Source organism: Odocoileus virginianus, chromosome 28 (genome assembly GCF_023699985.2).
Source record: "Odocoileus virginianus isolate 20LAN1187 ecotype Illinois chromosome 28, Ovbor_1.2, whole genome shotgun sequence".
In the NCBI taxonomy this organism is placed as follows: domain Eukaryota; kingdom Metazoa; phylum Chordata; class Mammalia; order Artiodactyla; family Cervidae; genus Odocoileus; species Odocoileus virginianus.
The window spans coordinates 16,178,392-16,198,157 of record NC_069701.1 but is presented as its reverse complement, the minus strand read 5'-3'; the positions used below and the strand labels follow the sequence as shown (position 1 = coordinate 16,198,157).

At 38.9% G+C, this 19,766-nt stretch overlaps 1 protein-coding gene, 1 non-coding gene and 1 pseudogene across 2 annotated transcripts in view; 2 read left to right on the top strand and 1 right to left on the bottom strand.

The window, feature by feature from the left end:
• The window catches only part of INTS4 (integrator complex subunit 4), a 98,935-nt gene that overhangs the window by 27,682 nt on the left and 51,487 nt on the right, over positions 1 to 19,766 (bottom strand). The window contains exons 11-15 of the mRNA XM_020915159.2: positions 15,917 to 16,122; positions 12,905 to 13,047; positions 8,656 to 8,771; positions 4,787 to 4,920; positions 3,424 to 3,581 (exon numbers count right to left, since the gene is read on the bottom strand). Coding sequence (XP_020770818.2) covers positions 3,424 to 3,581; positions 4,787 to 4,920; positions 8,656 to 8,771; positions 12,905 to 13,047; positions 15,917 to 16,122 — 757 coding nt within the window. The remainder of the gene's footprint in view (positions 1 to 3,423; positions 3,582 to 4,786; positions 4,921 to 8,655; positions 8,772 to 12,904; positions 13,048 to 15,916; positions 16,123 to 19,766) is intronic.
• LOC139031948 (U6 spliceosomal RNA) lies at positions 5,646 to 5,751 on the top strand. Its single transcript, XR_011484497.1, has one exon. It is a non-coding gene; the product is annotated as a U6 spliceosomal RNA (small nuclear RNA).
• Positions 6,186 to 6,922, top strand: LOC110151745 (proteasome activator complex subunit 1 pseudogene; annotated as a pseudogene).

Below are 19,766 nucleotides of genomic sequence, written 5' to 3'. Positions count from 1 at the left end.
CCCCATTTTTCTTGACGAATATGGCTAAAGATTTATCGATTTTGTTTACTCTTCCAAAGGATCAGCTTTTAGGAATTTCACTGGTGGTACAGTTGGTAACAGTCCACCTGTCAATGCAGGGGGCCCAGTTGGGTTCAATCCCTGGTCCAGGAAGATTCCACATGCTGCCGAGCAACTAAGCCCAGAGCCACAACCACTGAAGCCCCTGCACCTAGAGCCGAGGCTCCACAACAAGAAAAGCCACCGCAATGAGAATCCTAGGCATGGCAACTAGAGAGAAGCCCTTGCTCTCTAAAATTAGGGAAAATCTACGTGTAGCAATGAAGACCCAATGCAACCAAAAATAAAATAATTTTAAAAAGAACCAGCTTTTAATTTCACTAGCCTTTTCTATTGCTCTTTTAGTCTCTTATTTATTTCTCCTCTGATTTTATGATTTCTCTCCTACTAACTTTGGGTTTTGTTTGTCCTTCTTTCTATAGTTGCTTTAGGTATAAACTTGGGACATTTGAGATTTTTCTTGGTTCTTGAGTTAAGATTGTATCACTATAAACTTCCCTGTAAAGAACTGCTTTTGCTGCATCCATAGGTTTTAGATTGTAGGATTTTCATTTTCATTTTTCTCCAGGTATTTTTTACATTTCCTATTTGATTTGAAACAAGTCTTTAGATTTTAAATCTCACTATACTAGATCTTTTATATCATATACTGTTTATCCAGAAACAGAGCAGTATGCTGACAGAAGGACTAAAACAACCTATGTTCTAGTCTAGACTTTTGCTGTTCCTTGTCTTTGACAGTTTCCTCCCTTCTTCACTTGACTAATTTATATTCATTCATTCTTCTGGTCACTGCTTAAGCCATGAATGGAAGGGTTGAGTCCCATCTTTCAACATCTTCTTTCAATACAATAAGTACAGAAAACCCTGTACCTAATGTATTGTGTGGGAAGCACAGTATTGCCTGCCTTATATACCCAACCAGGCTCTAAGATCCCCAGCAACAGAGACTATGTCTTGTTACGACTGTGTCCCTTTGGCCCAGCACAATGCTTGACGTACGATGGGTGCCGAAAAATCATATAACAAATTAATGAACCCAGGCTCCCTCACTCATTGTAAAAGTTGGCTAATTCTCATATGACTGTTTTCAAATTCAATGAAACAATGTACATAAAACACTTAGAAGAGTGCATACATAGTGGGCACTTAATAGAAAACAGCTCTTGTTATGAACAAGGATAGCAGAGCTTTACAAAGGATCAAATCCATGAGACTGAAGATGAGGTATGACCAGAAGAAAATGCCATCTATAAAAATCTTAGAAGTTTTCCTTCCTGGTTAAGCCACAACTAAAGTTTTCAACAAATACTTACTAAGCTCATATAAAGCACCCAAAATACAATGGTGAACTCAAAGTTATGTCAAATTCTAAAAACAACCAAAAATTCATCCCCCAGGACCGTCACTGAACTATTGTAGTGAGGTGAAATCTTAGTTGGGCGACATGGCTGCTTAGATTACAACAAAGGACAATGTGTATGACGATGAATTTTATTCATTTGATACTAGCACTAAGAAGTAAATGACCACAATCCTAATCAGAGAAACTTCTGTATGAAATTTGAACTAACAGTTCACTTTTCAACAACTACAGAAAATGTAAATTCTGAAGAATCCATGGGTCATCTGATCCATTCTTCACAGATATAAGAATCCCCTTTACTGGTGCATATCAGAGAGCATCAGTATCAGAGTCAAACAAAGCTAGACTTAAATCTCAGTTCTACTTCCTAACAAATTGCTCCATTTCCCCAAATTTCTACTTCTTCGTGAAATGGTTTACAACATCTAACTGCAATAATGTTTGTAAAACATAGTAGGTGATCAGCTAACTACTGTACCATCTGCTTTTCTTTCCAAATTTCTCACCATTCTAGCCAACTTTCTCAAGAATGCACTTAACGAAAAACACAGTGCCCAGGATGGACCACAGCAGTAGACCGGTCATCTGACCAGCCCAAAGCACAGCAGGACTATCACCTCATAAAACCCAGATAATGAGGGTGACTCAAACCAGGGTGTTTACTGAAGTCAAATGCCAGTGGTCTACCTAGTGGAGGGCCAGGGTGGATCTGAAAGGAATACTGTATAGCATCTTTGTGTTTCTGTTGTATATGGGTGATTCGGAGATTTACTGGTTTTTTTTCCTTTGTTTTTTTCCAAATATTGTTTAATAAAGTTTCATTAGCTTAAAAAAAAAAAAAAGCCGGCATTGCAGCTGATGACCAAACAAGCTCACTTTCATACATTCTGTAATTTCTTAATGCCAAATGGTTAGTAAAGTGTCGAGGATAAAACTTAAATGTTTACTTAGGTGTGGCTGAGTCGGAAATAGAGTTTATTTTCCTAGGCTCAGCGCCAACAACTTCAGTAGCAGCCTCTAAATTTAATCACCTTGGTGAGGGAGCAGATGAGAAAGAAAATGTGATTGAGGAGCACTTCAGGGTCAGCAAACTTTTTCCATAAAGGATCAGATAGTAAATATTTTAGGCTTTGCCATCCATAGTGTCTCCATGGTAACTACTCAACTCGACCACTGCAGCAGGAAAGCAGCTGCTAAATGCTGTATCTCAATCAAATCCTATTTACAGAGACAGAGATACTGCCTTTGCTAAAGGCAAACAGGTCTCATTTCTTTTCAGATCATGCAGGACATTCCAACAGAGCCTGACAGTCTGCTGATTGTTATCAATATCCTTCCCTTCTTCCTCAGTCACCATGTGCTAACTAAGCACTGGTCACTTGGAACAAAAACTACCTTTCCTAGCTCCTCGCAGCTAGATATAGCTATGTGACTCAAGTTCTACTCAATGAGACACAAGGAAAATTAGAACATGCAACTTTGCGGGAAGTGTCTTTAAAGGGAGTGCTTGTAGAAATGATGCCCTTCTACTCTTTCCTGTTTTCTCGAGGCTAGATTATAAAGGAGACAGTTAAAGTTTGGATCTTCAGGCAAAGGCCACTTGATGCCGAAGACTGAGAAACAAGAAAGAATGAGTTTAGGTTATCAGCCACCTCAGCTGTCTGCCTATGAGAAAGAATTAACTTTTCCTCTTGTTTAAACCACTATTAGTTGCATTTTCTGCTACTCAAACTAATACATATATAAAGGTAAGAAAAGCTGAAAACAGCTTCTTTGCTAACTCTTTCTTGTTTTGTACTAATCATCAATCTAGTCATGAACACAAACCTTTTCTTTGTAATATGCTTAAACCACAATCTAATCCAAAATAAAAACATCATAAAATCATGTCAAGAGTCAGAAAAACCAGCCTATAACCAACATTAGAAATCATAAGGGTCAAGCCAAGCATAATGACATTAACTCTGTCAAAGGAAAGGGATGATCAGTCACCTCACCTGATGGTGAACTCTAGCAGCTCCTGGGTTCCCTGAGGGTCGAGGTGCTGAAGACTGTATACCCTTTCAAGGCTCTGCTGCAGGAACTGATGGGAAGGATCCTCATGAGGTGTGATATTGGGAGAAAGACCCGATGACACTAGTTTTCTACCTGGTAACTAAAAAAACACAGTGGGTTACAGCACCATCAAACTCTGTGGCTCAACTTCTGGTAACACAAAGAAACCAGGGGAAAAAATGTGAGTCAAACAAAGAAAAGGAAAAAGAGCTAGGTAATTCTGTAAATAATCTTTTTCTCCTTCCTCAGCTTAAGTGGGAGAAAGGGAAACAGAGAGAGAAAATAAACATGGTCTACCCAATACAGCGAGCCACAAGCTGCAAGGAGAAAAAGAAAAGAGAATGGTATAATATTATTTTCTATTGTTAATTGAAATAAATGGGCTAACCACACAAATGAGACTAAAAATTAATGCCACATTTATTTTTAACCTTTATTGATCATTCACTTCATAGAAGACTGATGATTTATTCCCAAGTAAATTTTTGTATTAAAAAACATTTATAGCATGCTATAAAAATGTTTTACATTATGATAATTGATAATTCTTGTTCTTACTGTTAAAAGTGGCTACCTTTCAAGAAAGGGATGAGAAAGAGAGAGAGCAAAAATTTCAATTTTAACTTAGTATCTTCTATATAGTTTAAATTTTCTAACCATATACATATATTATTCTAATTTAAGTAATTTAGAGTTATTTAAGTAGGGATAAGTAAATTCAAATAAAGAGCTTAACAAAGTGCCTGCACACAGCACTGGGTGTTTGCTATCATCATCATTATGGTTCTGATACTGATAATTTTTTCTTTCTGTAACTCTTAGGTTTTTAAAATAACATTATTAAAAAATAAACTTGAGAATCATAGCTTTATGTAATTATTAAAATGTAATAGGATCTAATCCTTGATTTAAAATACGCTGTTCCAAAAAATAAAATATGCTGTTCCAGAAACTTCCCTGGCAGTCCACGCTTCCAAAGCAGGGGGCGTGGGTTCGATCCCTGGTCAGGGGTCTAAGATCCCACATGCTGTATGAGGTGGCCAAAAAATTAAAAAATAAATAAATAACATAAGAAATGTTCCAGGCTTCTTCTTGCCTAATATAACACAGTCAATAACCCAGGTACAATCAAAAAATGAATCTTCTTAAAAGGTAAAGGATTCAGAAGCAGGAGTACAAAATAAGAGAGAAAGAGAATTAATGACTGTGTTTTCAGAAAATATATAGTCTGCTTTCTGCCATTTACCACAAAGGACTAAAAATCAAAAAAAGCAACAACAGGGAGAAAAGATGTTTTCAACATACCCTCAAGGCAGGAACAAGATGAGAAAGACTGTCTCGAAGGTAGGCATAGTGCCTGAAGGTATGATCTGAGAACAATGCAGGCATCGTTGGACAGGTTTTAGCAGCATTGAAAATAAGAACCAAAACTGCAATGTCTGATGAATATGTGGGTTAAGTAAACTTGGAAGTATTGAAGGTTGAGTCTGGCCAGAATTTTGTGCCTCTACTTCTAACCCCTCAAATTCCTACTAAATGACTACAATTTTTCTAACAAACAAATGCAGATTCAAAGAGCTACACAACCTCACACCAAATTTTACCAATTACTGCTCCCCCCATTACCAAAGAAAGGTTATTTTAAATTATGTTTGTTGACAAGAATACTAACAAATACAAACTTTGGTACAATGCCTACTAAAATATATACTAGCACAATCTCTTTGAATAATAACTTGATACAAGATTATAGGTTTCCCTGGTGGCTCAGTCAGTAAAAAATCTGCCTGCAACGCAGGAGACCCGCCTGAGTGCAAGAGACTCAGGTTCGAGCCCTGAGTCGGGAAGATCCCCTGGAGAAAGAAATGGCAACTCATTCCAGTATTCTTGCCTGGGAAATCCCATGGACAGAGGAACCTGGTGGGCTACAGTTCATGGGGTTGCAAGAGTTGGACACAGCTTAGCGACTAAACCACCACCCTAAGAGACTTATGAATGCTGAGTGATTCCACATCTCAAATTCAAATAGAGAATCATTCAAATAACAGCAAATAATCAGAAACAATCTTAATGTCCGAAACCAGGAGAACAATTATACTTCTGTTTCATCTATTTGATGGAGTATCATGCAATCATTAAAAATTACATTTATTAAAGATGTTTAGTGCTCGCTTCGGTAGCACATATACTAAAATTGGAACGTACAGAGAAGATTAGCATGGCCCCTGCGCAAGGATGACACGCAAATTCATGAAGCGTTCCATATTTTTAAGTTCCTTCTGATAAAATTTCATGGCAATGAAAAAAAAAGTTTAATATTGTATCTTAGAAGTGTTTTACTATAACTGAAAAAAGTAGGCTCCAAAATGTATAGGGGATATGACAGCAGCTGTCATCAAATGTTTTTTGATGAAATAAAATGTTTAAAAAAATAACAGCAAAATCCCAAATCCAAGCTTTTAAAAAGGGAGAAGGGCAGGTGGGGAGGCAGGAAGGCACCTCTTGGGCTCTAGGGCTCCAAGCTCAACCTGGTCACCACCTGGTTGCAGAGAGGCTGCCTCCCCGCCTCCCTCTGGTCTGTCCCAGCCTCCTCTATTGCATCCACTCCCACTGCCCAGGAAGGCCATGGGGGGAGTAATCGCTGCTTTCTCTTTCCCTTTCCCATACCCGCTCCTCCGTCCATCCGCAGGCCCCCACCTCAGCCATGGCCAGGCTCAGGGTCCTGCGGGGTCCTGTCTGAAGCCAAGCCAAGGTGGATGTGTTAAATGAAGACCTGTGTATTAAGACAGAGAACCTGCTTGGGAGCTATTTCCCCAAGAAGATTTCTGAGTTGGATGCATTTTTAAAGGAGGTAACTCTCAATGAAGCCAACTAGAGCAATCTGAAGGCCCTGGTGGGCAAGCCTGATCCAATCAAAGAGAAAGAGAAGGAGGAGGGGAAAAAACAGCAGGAGAAAAAGGACAAGATGAAAAGAACAAAGGGGAAAATGAAGACAAAGGTCTTCCATGATGTAGTAAGCTGCAATGAGAAGACTGGGGTCCTCCTGCAGCGTGTGAAGCTTGAAATCAAGGATGTCACTGAGAAGCTAAACCTGGTCACCACCTGGTTGCAGCTGCAGATACCTCAGACTGAGGATGGGAATAATTTTGGAGTGGCTGTTCAGAAGGTGTTTGAGCTGATAACTGCCCTTCACACCAAACTGGAAGGCTTTCGCACACAAATCTCCAAGTACTTCTCTGAGCACGGTGATGCCGTGACCAAAGCAGCTAAGCAGCCCCACGTGGGTCTTATTGACAACTGGTGCAGGGGCTGGAGGAGGCAGAGTACCAGGATATCTGACCGATGATCATGGAGCTCTGCAATGCTTACGCTGTGTTATACAACATCATCCTGAAGAATTTCTAAAAGCCCAGAGAAGAAATGAAGGGAATGATCTATTGAGAGCTTCCTCTCATACTGTGATGGGTCCAGCAGAGACCTTCTGAATTTTACAGGGAACTCCACACTTTCCCTACCCTCTGCATGTTGAGGTTGCTTCCTCACCCTGCTTCCTAGGCACAATAAATACAGTCATACCATTGCCAAAAAAAATAAATAAACAAAAAGGGAGAAGGAAGCACACCAAAATATTAACAATTACTTTAGCTGGTAAGACTCTGGCTGTTAAATATGAACTTTTTTTTCCACTTAAAATTTTTTTCTATGTGTATTAATTTTGTACCAGAGGGAAAATCAGAAATTAAAAACACAAGATAGGACTTCCTTGGTGGTCCAGTGGTTAAGACTCTGAGCTCCCAAGGCAGGGGACATGGGTTTAATCCCTGGTTCACGAACTAAGATCCCACATGCCTCTCAGAGTGGCCAAAAATTAAAAAGAAGAAGAAGAATATACAGCTACTATATCAGCAGCAGACTGCTTACCTCCAGACTTCTTTTACATTGAGAGAAAGACAAACAAACAAACCTGTAATTAACATTTAAGCTACATTTGAGGCAATCTCTGTTATTCGAAGCCAAACATACGAACATTATACTTTCAAAAATGTTTAGCTTTTGTTTTTTTAATGTGAAGGGGGCTTCAAATTTCAGGGCACTTTAATATATCCTGCATAATTTGTAGTAACTCCTAGCCCCCAAGTCAGATGAGCTGAATTTCAAACAACCATAGCATTGCACCTTTAGAGGTAACGTCAGGGATGTACCTTTCTTAGAGTCAGGCATTTGTTAGCACATCAATTACACAGATCTTTTAAAAAACTGTCCAAATGCCCTATGAAAATTTAAAAAAAGAATTAAGAGAAAACAATGGTCATCCCCAACAGCCAGTTATTTGGCTGGCTCACGTCTCTTAATAAATACCTCCTTAAACCTCATCAAAGGTGTGCTACAGAGTGAAAAGAAACGTGGAAGAGTATGGATGCATTGATGTAAATATATTCCCATTAGTGGAAAACAACCTGACTACATGCCATGCTGCCCAAAGCTATCCTAACACCCCTGAGCTTGTATTAGAGCTAGAGAATTCAGTGGAAGAGTATCGATGCATTGATGTAAATATATTCCCATTAGTGGAAAACAACCTGACTACATGCCATGCTGCCCAAAGCTATCCTAACACCCCTGAGCTTGTATTAGAGCTAGAGAATTCATGTACCCTAACTCAGCCCATCCTCTCCTTAAGGCTGCAAATCAAATGAAACATGGAATAAGAACGGGAAAAGTCCACAGCCTTTAAAACCAAATATGCCTGACTCTCTATCCCAGATTTGCTGCTGAAGAGTTATTTAACCTCTCTGGATCTCAGTTTCCTCATCTGTAAGCAGGGAACAATAACCTCCTTCCAGGGTTGTTTGGAAGATCAGTGATAAAATATATGAAGTATTTAAACAGCATGTGGAATATAGTATATTTAAACAGTAGGTGGAATATATATATGTGGAATACAGGTATTCAATAAATGGCTAAAAAATTAGTAGTAGTATTCAATAGCAAAGGTGAATTACTGTGAATACAGAAACGAAAGCTGAGGAAAATAATTATCACTAGGTTGCCTCAGGATATACTTTTAACTAAAAGAAATGAGAAAGAGAAAACAAAATCCAAGACCTTCAGACCACCAAAGCTACACTGCAGAAAAAGAGACCAAAATTTCCTGCTAAGTCAGCAGAGGATACAGGCCGGATCGTCCATGTCTGGTTCAGCTGTGTCAAAAAACGGGTGGGTGCTCAGCAGCTCAGGCACCAAGGGAAGCACCAGGGTTGGATGCCGACTTCCCAGAAACTTTAAGCATCTGAAAGAAACAGAATGAGGGCCCTCTTTAGTAAGTTAATAAATGCTTTAAAAAGCACCAGGAACTGGAATCAGAAAACATGCATCAGAAAACATGAATCAGAATTACAAATTCTCAACCATCTACTTTTGTGACTTCTGTGACTTCTGATAAGTCATTCAATTATTCTGGAACTCAATTAATTCATCTAAAAACTTGGTTATTATAGAGATAAAAGGGCTGATATAGCAGATATTTCTCAAAGTTATGTAACTAATAACCATTTCCCCCAACTTCACTGCCAAGAGACCCTGATTTTACTCAGGCATCAGGTAGGTAGTAAAGTACTCAATGAAGGTAGGCTCAGCCCTAGAGCTCAACCATAACTGGTCTAAACTCATCAGGGCAAAATGACTGAGGATGGTGATGATAAGCTACGAAATAAAAAGATGCTTGCTCTTTGGAAGGAAAGGTATGACAAATCTAGACAGCGTATTAAAAAGCAGAGACATCACTTTGCCAACAAAGGTACATATAGTCAAAGCTATGGTTTTTCTGGTTGTCATGTACGGATGTGAAAGTTGGACCATAAAGATGGCTGAGTGCCAAAGAATTGATGCTTTCGAATTGTGGTGCTGGAGAAGACTCTGGAGAGTTCCTTGGACTGCAAGATCAAACTAGTCAATCCTAAAGGAAATCAACCCTGAATATTCACTGGGAGGACTGATGCTGAAGCTCCAATACTCTGGCCACCTGATGGCAAGAGCCAACTCATTGGAAAAGACTGATGCTCGGAAAGACTGAAGGCAAAAGGAGAAGGGAGAGGCAGAGGATGAGATGGTTAGATAGTATCACCGACTCAAATGGACATGAATTTGAGCAAACTCTGGAAGATAGTGAAGGACAGGGGAGCCTGGTATGCTGCAGTTCATGGAGTCGCAAAGAGTCGGCCCCTACTTAGTGTCTGAACAACAACAACATCATGGCAATCCCAATCCCATTTTATAGTGACTGGTTCGCAAGTAGTCAAGTAACCTAGTTCTGGTCAATGGAACGGGAGGTCAACTCTGCTGGGGAATTTCTCAGCAATGTTTTCCTAGCCAAATGAAAACAAGTGCATGCAAATGAACATATCTATGAAACAGAAACAAACTTACAGATATAGAGGACAGATTTGTGGTTGCCAAAAGGGGACATGGGTGGGGGAGGAAAGGATTTTGAGTCTGAGATTAGCAAGTGGAAACTATTATATATAGGATGGATAAACAACAAGGTTCTACTGTATAGCACAGGCAACTATATTCAATATCCAGTGATAAATCATAATGGAAAAGAATATGAAAAATAACATATGAATATAACTAAATCACTTTGCTATATAGCAGAAAGTAACACAACATTATAAAGCAACTATAATTCAATAAATTTTTTTAAGGAGAGAGAGAGAAAAAAATGCATAGAGGGAATGCTCTTTTCTTTCTCTCTTAAGGTATTGTCTTATGAGACAGCCATTTTGCAACGATGAGTAGAAAGCCAACAGAATAACAACAACAAAAAATTCAACCAGAGTACTAATCGTGTTAAACTGTTGAATGACCAACCCTGAAATCAACTCTGACTTTTTTGTTAAGCAAAAAAACTAGACAGTATTTAAGCCCCTTTTAATCAGATTTTCTGTTACTTGTAGACAAAAGCATTCTAACTGATTTACTAGGTGAAGTTCTAAACTCAGAAGAGACCTGATCTGAAACAAGAAACTTAGTAACTATGTGGCCTTGAACAGATATATTTCTTACCTACAAATCAGATAAAATATAATTACCTCATACAGTTGCTACAAGGATTAAACAAAATAATGAAAAGTATTTAGCAAGGTGTCTGCCATTATATAATAAGAACTCAATTAACTATTAGTTTAGTTATTAATTGGCTATTAGTTAACTACTATGACTACATGAATGCCCTTTATAAGGCATAAAAAACTACATACATGCTGGTATTTAGGCATTTTTCTTATTTTTAATAAATTTCTAGTGTAGGAGGTATGAATTAAAGAGAAACATAGAACTTAATTTAACGCTCTCATTGAGTTTATAATCTGATGCAACGATGACTAACACTACAAGGTAATGAACTATTAAATGACAGTTTGATATCATTTTCTTTCCACCTGTCAAAGGCAGAAGAGATCACTGTGACCAGAGAAAGTTTCACAAAGGAGATGAGTCTTCATCAAGGACTGGAAAGTAAGATCAGCAAAAGAGAGAAAACAAACCCCATGAACAAACTGATAGGAGTATGGGGTATGAAAGGCATCACATTCAAAACACTTGATACTCAGGAAAGTACACTTTTCCCCAGTCTTGATTTCCTTCTGTGTGGAAAGAACTTAATTCTCTAGTTTTCTGACCTCTCTCAGCCCTTTTACTCACTATGCCTCAGGGGACATTGTATCCCCACATCCCAAATGACTGAGTGCTCCCTGAAGGCAATCAAGAAACACACAATGAATTGAGCTGAAAAAACATGAAGAAATGCAAAACAGAAAACCAGATAATAGAAATATTACCTACAACAAGATTTCCTGGAATTTTTAACTTTTAGTATATCTTGATTTGGCCTGATTTGTACCTGATTGGACCCATAGTTTTTCTAATTTTGGTAATAATTTTTTAAAATAAATCATATATTTGGAGTGATCTCATCATGTAAATTCATTGAAATATGTGGAGTACAACAACGAACAGTTCATAGTAAATGTTCCAAATAGGAAAAGGAGTATGTCAAGGCTGTATATTGTCACCTTGCTTATTTAACTTATATGCAGAGTACATCATGAGAAATGCTGGGCTGGAGGAAGCACAAGCTGGAATCAAGATTGCTGGGAGAAATATCAATAACCTTAGATATGCAGATGACACCACCCTTATGGCAGAAAGTGAAGAGGAACTAAAAAGCCTCTTGATGAAAGTTGAGGGAGAGTGAAAAAGTTGGCTTAAAGCTCAACATTCAGAAAACTAAGATCATGGCATCTGGTCGCATCACTTCATGGGAAATAGATGGGGAAACAGTGTCAGACTTTATTTTTTTGGGCTCCCAAATCACTGCAGATGGTGACTGCAGCCATGAAATTAAAAGACGCCTACTCCTTCAAAGGAAAGTTATGACCATCCTGGATAACATATTTAAAAGCAGAGACATTACTTTGCCAACAAAGGTCTGTCTAGTCAAGGCTATGGTTTTTCCAGTAGTCATGTATGGATGTGAGAGTTGGACTGTGAAGAAAGCTGAGTGCCAAAGAAGTGATGCTTTTGAACTGTGGTGTTGGAGAAGACTCTTGAGAGTCCCTTGGACTGTAAGGAGATCCATCCAGTCCATCCTAAAGGAGATCAGTCCTGGGTGTTCATTGGAAGGACTGATGTTGAAGCTGAAACTCCAATACTTCAGCCACCTCATGCGAAGAGTTGACTCATTGGAAAAGACCCTAATGCTGGGAAGGATTGGGGGCAGGAGGAGAAGGGGACAACAGAGGATGAGATGGCTGGATGGCATCACTGACTCGATGGACATGGGTTTGAGTGGACTCTGGGAATTGGTGATGGACAGGGAGGCCTGGCGTGCTGCAATTCAGGGGGTCACAAAGAGTCCGACACAACTGAGCAACTGAACTGAACTGATGCCAAGTAGCTCTTCAAACAGCAATTCATGAACAGTGTTAAGCCTAATTCTAAACTAGAGGTAATCCAGGGAATCATGATTTTCCATCTGAAGATTAAGTACTTACCCTCCCTCTAATCTTTACAATGATGGTAATAGACAAAGGAGTGACTAACATCATATAGGAGGAAAAGGAAATCTACAGACTCAGCTCTGTATCTCCAAAAGTTACCACAGGGCTTGGTACATAGTAAGCACATGGCAGGCGTATTATATTTGCTAGGTGGACGGATGGACAAATGAATAACCTAAAATATGATATTCAGTTTAGGAACCAGACTCTTAAGGGTATGGCTAAGTTGAATCAGGTTTCTAAAGTGAAGGCAAAATTGAAGGCCATATCTCAATCTATGATGATCCACTGAATAATTCGTCAACACTGTACATTTAACACATTATCAGACTCAGCAAGCAAATGAGAAAAAAAAAATCCTTACTTCCATATGGAGTCCCTATCAGTAGGGTACTTGGTTAAATTTTTTAGCAGCTCCACCAGTGCAAGATGAATCCCTTCTTTGGTTGAAACATTAGTACAGCATAGGAGTTCATGAAGAGCCTCTCTAATATCTCTAGATGAATCCTTAAAAAAAAAAGGTAACAATAATAATAAAAGCAATCACTATGGATTAGCTATTTATGGAGGACGGTACAAGTTAAAGTGGGAGTATAAGGCAAACAGCCCCTCTCAAAGGGGAGGGGCTAGTAGTTGAAAAGACTTCACAGAGGAGGTAAAATCTGAAATGATATTTGAAGAATTCATCCATTTGTTCATTCATTGGTACACGCAACATTTACAGAACACTTTATTATACAGTCAACATTTATCAGTACCTACTATGTACCCAGTGTTAGGGATACGGCCATAATTAAAACCGAATCCCTGCTCTCAGGAGCTTCCTTCCAGTGAAAAGACAAAAATAAACAGCTAAAGGACTGCCCTGGTGATCCAGTGGTTAAGAATCCACCTGCCAATGCAAGGGACACAGGTTCCACCTCTAGTCTGGGAAGGTTCCACATACCTCAGGGCAACTAAGCCCATGCATTACAACTACTGAAGCCTGCATGTCCTAGAGTCAGTGTTCTGCAACAATAGAAGCCACGGCAATGGGTAGCCCAAGCACCACAACTAGAGAGTAGCCCCTGCTCGCTGCAACTAGAGAAAGCCCACGAGCAGCAACGAGGACCTAGCACATCCTAAGTAAGTAAGATATGAGAAACTATAAAGAAGGTTAAGGATAAGAGCGCTAAGATTGGAGGGTTATTTTACGTGGCATGATCAAAGGAAACAGCAAACATAAAGGCTATGTTTGAAAGGCAAAAGCATGTTGAAAAAATAGCAGTGTGGCTAGGGCAGATAAACAAAAGAAGAGGAGGTACCAGGTGATGTCAGAAAGTGGCCTCTTCCCTCCCCAATACCTTTTGCTCAACCTCACTAAAATGATTACAAAAGTTCACCAACAACTTCTTAATGCTAACATAAACAAAGACGTATCAGTTTTACTCTTACTGATATCTTCATAGCATTATTGCCAGTTCTTTAAAACTTTTTAACATAGACAATTTGAAGCATGTATAAATAAGTAGAGACAAGAAACCCCCCAGTCTCAACAATTAACTCACAGCCAATCATGCTTCATCTATACCTTAAACCACCCCTCCCAAATTATTTTGAATCCAGTCAGAGAAATCAGCATTCTGTTGGTAAATATTGTCATAATAGTTCTTTTTAAAAATGAGTCTTTATTTTTGAAAATATGTAAAATCTCTTTATATCTCACTTTTTTTACCCCTTGCAATTTCTCCCCTGTATATCTCGAGATGGTAGTTTGATTTACAGGCTTGATCAGAATCAGGTTCAATTTTTTTATATGACCACTTCACAAGTGGTACCGTATACTTCCCTCAGCAACTATATATTTCTCCTTTGTGATATTACTAACCACTGAAGATCACTGCCTAGATCTAGTAATTCATTAAAGTTCTAAAACAATAATATATATATTCTACCATTCTTGATTTATTAACTGGAATACTTCTACAAGAGAAACTTCCCTTTATCACCTAGCTGGTTGTCTTGAAGTTCCATTTGTATAGGAAAAGGAAGGATAAATGCTTGATTCCTTAATTTACCAGTTTTCAAAATAATGAGTTGATTACTATGCATCTTCCAATGTGACTAGTTATGTGCTTTACTTAATTATTATAAAATCATGGGTTTCATCATATTTGCAGTTATAATCTTAATGAGATGTTTCATCTTTGGCCAGTGAGAGACTATTTAAGTCATCTCCTGGGTCTTTTGATATGAGCCTAGAGGTGTTGGATAGCTAATATCTGCTTTCTGTATGACAAGGCAGTACACGGTTATCTTGTTATGTTTCCTGCATCACACCTGGAATCAGCCATTTCTCTTCTGCATTTTGGTTACTTTTAGCAGGAAATGGGATCTCCAAAGCAATTTTTTTTAAGTCAGGTTTATTGATATATGTTTTACATTCTATAATAAAATTCATCCTTTTTAGTGCACACTTCCATGAGTCTAACAAATCCATATAGATATGTAACCACCATCGCATTCACGATACAAAACACCTGCATCACTCAAACACTTTCCTAGTGTCCCTTTGTAGTCTACCCCTCACCCCAGTTTCTAGCAATCACTGATGCGTTTTCTGCTACACTTTTGTCTTTCCAAAATGTCATATAAATGAAATCATAGAGCATGCTGCCTCTCCTGCCTGGTTACTTTTACTTACCATAATGTATCCATGTTGCTACATGTATCAGCAGCTACTCATTTTTATTTTTATTTATTCATTTTAACCAGAATGACTGTACGGGCGCTAACTCATTTTTTTGTGGGTTGTTTTTTTTCTTAACTTTATGTATTTATTTGGCTCCTCCCAATTCCTTGGATATATCATATCCACTTTTACCTCTGGATCCTTAAAACACTGCTCCCTCTCTGGTACCCTTCCACCCCACTACCATCAGTGCCACGCCTTCCCAAGAAAATTCTTTATATACCTGAATCCAATATAACTTCTCTTTCTGATTTTTCTAATATAATATAGCAAGTCAACTATACTTTCATTTAAAAAAAAGAAAGAAAATTCCTCATTAAGTCCTACTCCTTCAAGTATCCACTACAGCATTCCTTCTTTCTTCCCTATCTGCCCAACCTTACCTCGGCTAACTCAGGTTAGATATTCTGTATTCCCAGGGCATCCCATCCTTTCCTGATCATGGCATTACTAAGCTTTATTCAAATTTCCTGTTTAACAGTCTCCTCCATCATGAAGGAGCTGTGTGATCAGAAAGCAGAATTGTGCTACCTCTTCACTATTTTATCACCAATGTCTGGCCCAAAAAAAAAAAGAAAGAAAGAAAGAAAAGCGGCACTCAGTAGGTACTGATGAAGAAATGCATAATAAACTGTGATCATTCACCTCTAACACAGCCAGGACAGTGTCAAGCTGATCCTCTCGAAGGGTGATATTGTTAGAGATTTTTCTCATGGTATGTATGGACTGGAGACGTACTTCCTCAATTTCATCATTAAACATGTCAACCAGGAAATCAAGGCACTTCTCAGCAAAAGAGGGTGAAGACTGGGCCAGCATGCAGAGTGCCTCCACAGCAGCAATGCGGACCTCTAGAGAGAAGGGAACAAACAAAACTGTACGTCAAGTTAAGACCCATGGATGAAATGCAAGGACTCCTCGTTCAGGTTTGTGTTTCCCCCTTTACTCCTCTCACTCTGCAAACTCTCTCTGGGAGATCTCCTCCAAGCCTGTAGATTCTGGCACTGCCTTCACATGGACCTACAAATAAGGACACTGGTACCACAAGAACTGAGGTTTAGATCTTAAATCCATAGACATGTGATCAAGTCACATGCCTATCTCCATTAATTTAAATTTCTTGAAAACTCAGTTGTCTTATCTCAGTATTTCAACCACAGTAGTTTTTTAAAAAGCACTTTTCAAACAGCATTATTAAGATTAAAATAGGCTCAAGTATCATTATTCTCAATCTAGAGATAAGACTCAGCAAAGTGGATAAACTTGCCTCAAAGTGAGAGCAGAGATAAGACTAGTACTCTGGTCTGCTAATTCTAGACTAGTGTGTCAGGTAGGGGTTAAGGGTACTGGCTCTGGAATGACAGCGGTCTCACAGTGAATTGCAAAAAGTAATCCATCCACTAACTTGTACGGTGATCTTGAATAAGTAACTTAACTTCATAGCACTTCAAGAGAATACTTATTTTCTTACAGAGTAGTTAGGAGGAATAAATGACATAACGTGGGGAAAGCACATAGCACACTGTCTGGCATATGTTAAAGGCTCAATAAATATTAACTATGATATAGGTACAGATCTTGTAAGCACCTTGAAAACCGAGGCATGTCCCCTATCTCTTTATATGCTCAGAACATGTAACAGTGAGGCCACTGAGTCCAGGAAGCCCTTCATTTATTCACTGACAATGCATCCTGAACATGCACTATATGCCAGGCCCTGTGCTGAGTGTTGGGATATAGAGATGAGAGATGAGTAAGTTACAGACTATGTTCACAAGACTTCCACACATGCCTGTTTCATTCCAATGATTCCCACTGCGTTCTATAACATAATGTACAGTTTCAAAAAAGTCTTCAACTGTGGTTAAACCCTCAAATATAGTTCGGTTTTTCGTATAAGAAAGGTTTTCAGTTCAGTTCAATTCAGTCGCTCAGTCGTGTCCGACTCTTTGCAACTCCATGAATCGCAGCATGCTAGGCCTCCCTGTCCATCACCAACTCCCGGAGTTTACTCAAACTCATGTCCATCGAGTTGGTGATGCCATCCAGCCATCTCATCCTCTGTCGTACCCTTCTCCTCCTGCCCCCAATCCTTCCCAGCATTAGGGTCTTTGCCAATGAATCAACTCTTCGCATGAGGTGGCCAAAGTATTGGAGTTTCAGGAAACAGTGTCAGACTTTATTTTTTGGGGCTCCAATATCACTGCAGATGGTGACTGCAGCCATGAAATTAAAAGATGCTTACTCCTTGGAAAGAAATTTATGACCAACCTAGATAGCATATTAAAAAGCAGAGACAATACTTTGCCAACAAAGGTCCGTCTAGTCAAGGCTATGGTTTTTCCAGTGGTCATGTATGAATGTGAGAGTTGGACTGGGAAGAAAGAAAGGTTTTACAGACACGTAAAAACAGAATTACTACATTAAAGGGAGATGATTCAGATTTTTCTTGGTACTTATAAATTCCTCCTTTTCACCAGAAGGGAAGGACTTGCTCTGCATCACAATAATATAATTTAAACATGAAATTGCTAATAATTACAAAACAAGACAGAGATGGACCCAAATATTTTAAATGCTGACCCTGCTTCCAAGAGCTTTATCGGTTATGCAGCACTGACTCATATGTAAGTCCAGCAAGTGTTATCAAGGGAATCACAGAAAAGCTTCTGATCAACATAAGGTAATCAGTATGACCTGACCTGATGCAATTCCAAGCAGAAGCAAAGACACTTGGCTTTCTACTTTGCCATGCACAGCTCAGCTACAGGTAGCTAAAGCAACAGTTACTACTGGACTTTTTGGAATGTTGAAAATACGTAACAGTCTCCTTAAGGATCCAGGGCAGAGAAAAGGAACTAGCTTGCTCAAGAGAAAAAAAAAAGACTGATCCTCTGGTATCTTAACACATGTAATCAGGTTCTAGTTTTGTTACTTACCAGTTTCATACACCATCTCCTAGCCACCAAAGACTAGAGTAGTCTACTGCCTCACACAGTGATGAATGGTACAATGGAAACACACAGGTCGTATTAAGGAAATGCAGAAGAGGCACACAGCCCACTGAACAGGATCACAGGCAGCATTCTGGAAAGTGACCCCTAAAATAATACCAGAGGGAGTTGCTGGGCCAGAAGAAAGAAAAAGGGCGTTCCTACACAGAGGAAGCAGATGTAAAGGCCCAGGAAGGAGGGAGAACATGCAACAAGAGGACTAGAACTGTGTGATACTATTGATACACTAGAGGCTACAGCCAACGAAACAGGCTCCGTTTCACCCAGCAAATGTATCCCTAAGACCCTGACTGACCCAGAATTTGTAAATATGATTAGAGAGCTGCTGTACCTGATGCTGGTTATGATCTCCTCATTTTCCAAAGTTAAGTGCCTTTAATTAGACCTTAGTGACAAACTAAAGACTGTAGAAATAAACCACATAAACATTAACTTTGATTAAATTCATTTGTAGAAACTAAACAAAGCAAAAATGCTAGTAGAAACAAAATAGATTCCAGTTATCTGCCTTAGGATAAACTGGGTTTTAATAACTGGAATTCCTTATTATCTAACACTATTTAAATTTTTCATTCATATATCAAGTTCATGGGGAAAAAAAGCAGAGGCAGCTTTAATTTTCATGTATATAGAAAGCCTTATAGCAAACTGAATAGAGTAACCCAATTCTTCTATTAACAGAAAAACTGTCTTTCCAAAGTAATTTTCTTGTCCTTCTAAGAAATTCTGTTCTAAGGTTATCATTTTTGTAGGCATTTTAAAGACCTTAGCTCTAATCCTCTGACACAATTTTACTGTAAAATTTGGACAATCAACATTATCTCCTTAGGTATGTTAGCCTAACTGAAAATATGATGTTGGAATCACTCAGCTCAAAGCATTATCTGTGATATATGTGAGACGGACAGCATCATACTGTGGAAATGCTAAGAGATTTGCAAGGGCTTCTATTACTGGTTAAAATGGAGTTAACAAAGCCGGATTAATCCTTTCTGAAACAACTAAATAACTAAGAACAGACAAAATATATGAAACAAAAGTATTCAACACACCATATGTCAGGCAGTAAAAGGGAGTGATCTCTGAGAGACAGGAAATAAAATGAGGTGAGCTCTGTGATTATACCAGTTTACTGTCTGTAGAGTTCCCAGGTTGTAGGTCTCCCTGAGTTCACACGACAGAGCTGGGAGTTCAGAAGACAGAGAGAGCTGTGATTAGAGTTAGAGGGCAAAGTACAGAATGGAAAGAAGGGCACGGACAGAGCAAGCCTGGGAGACCTGCAGCAGGTTCTCCTAAGTCTTCAGTCAATTTCTGATCTGTGAAGAAACTACCCAAGGCCTGAGAAAGAACCTCTCGAGGATTTGAGGAAACAATCTCCAAAATTCACACATGATCAACAAGTTTTTTCGAAGGGTTTGTTTTACTAGTGGAGAAAAATAACCCTGAGGCTTAGTGCTATTCCAGCCCACCTAAAAAGGCTT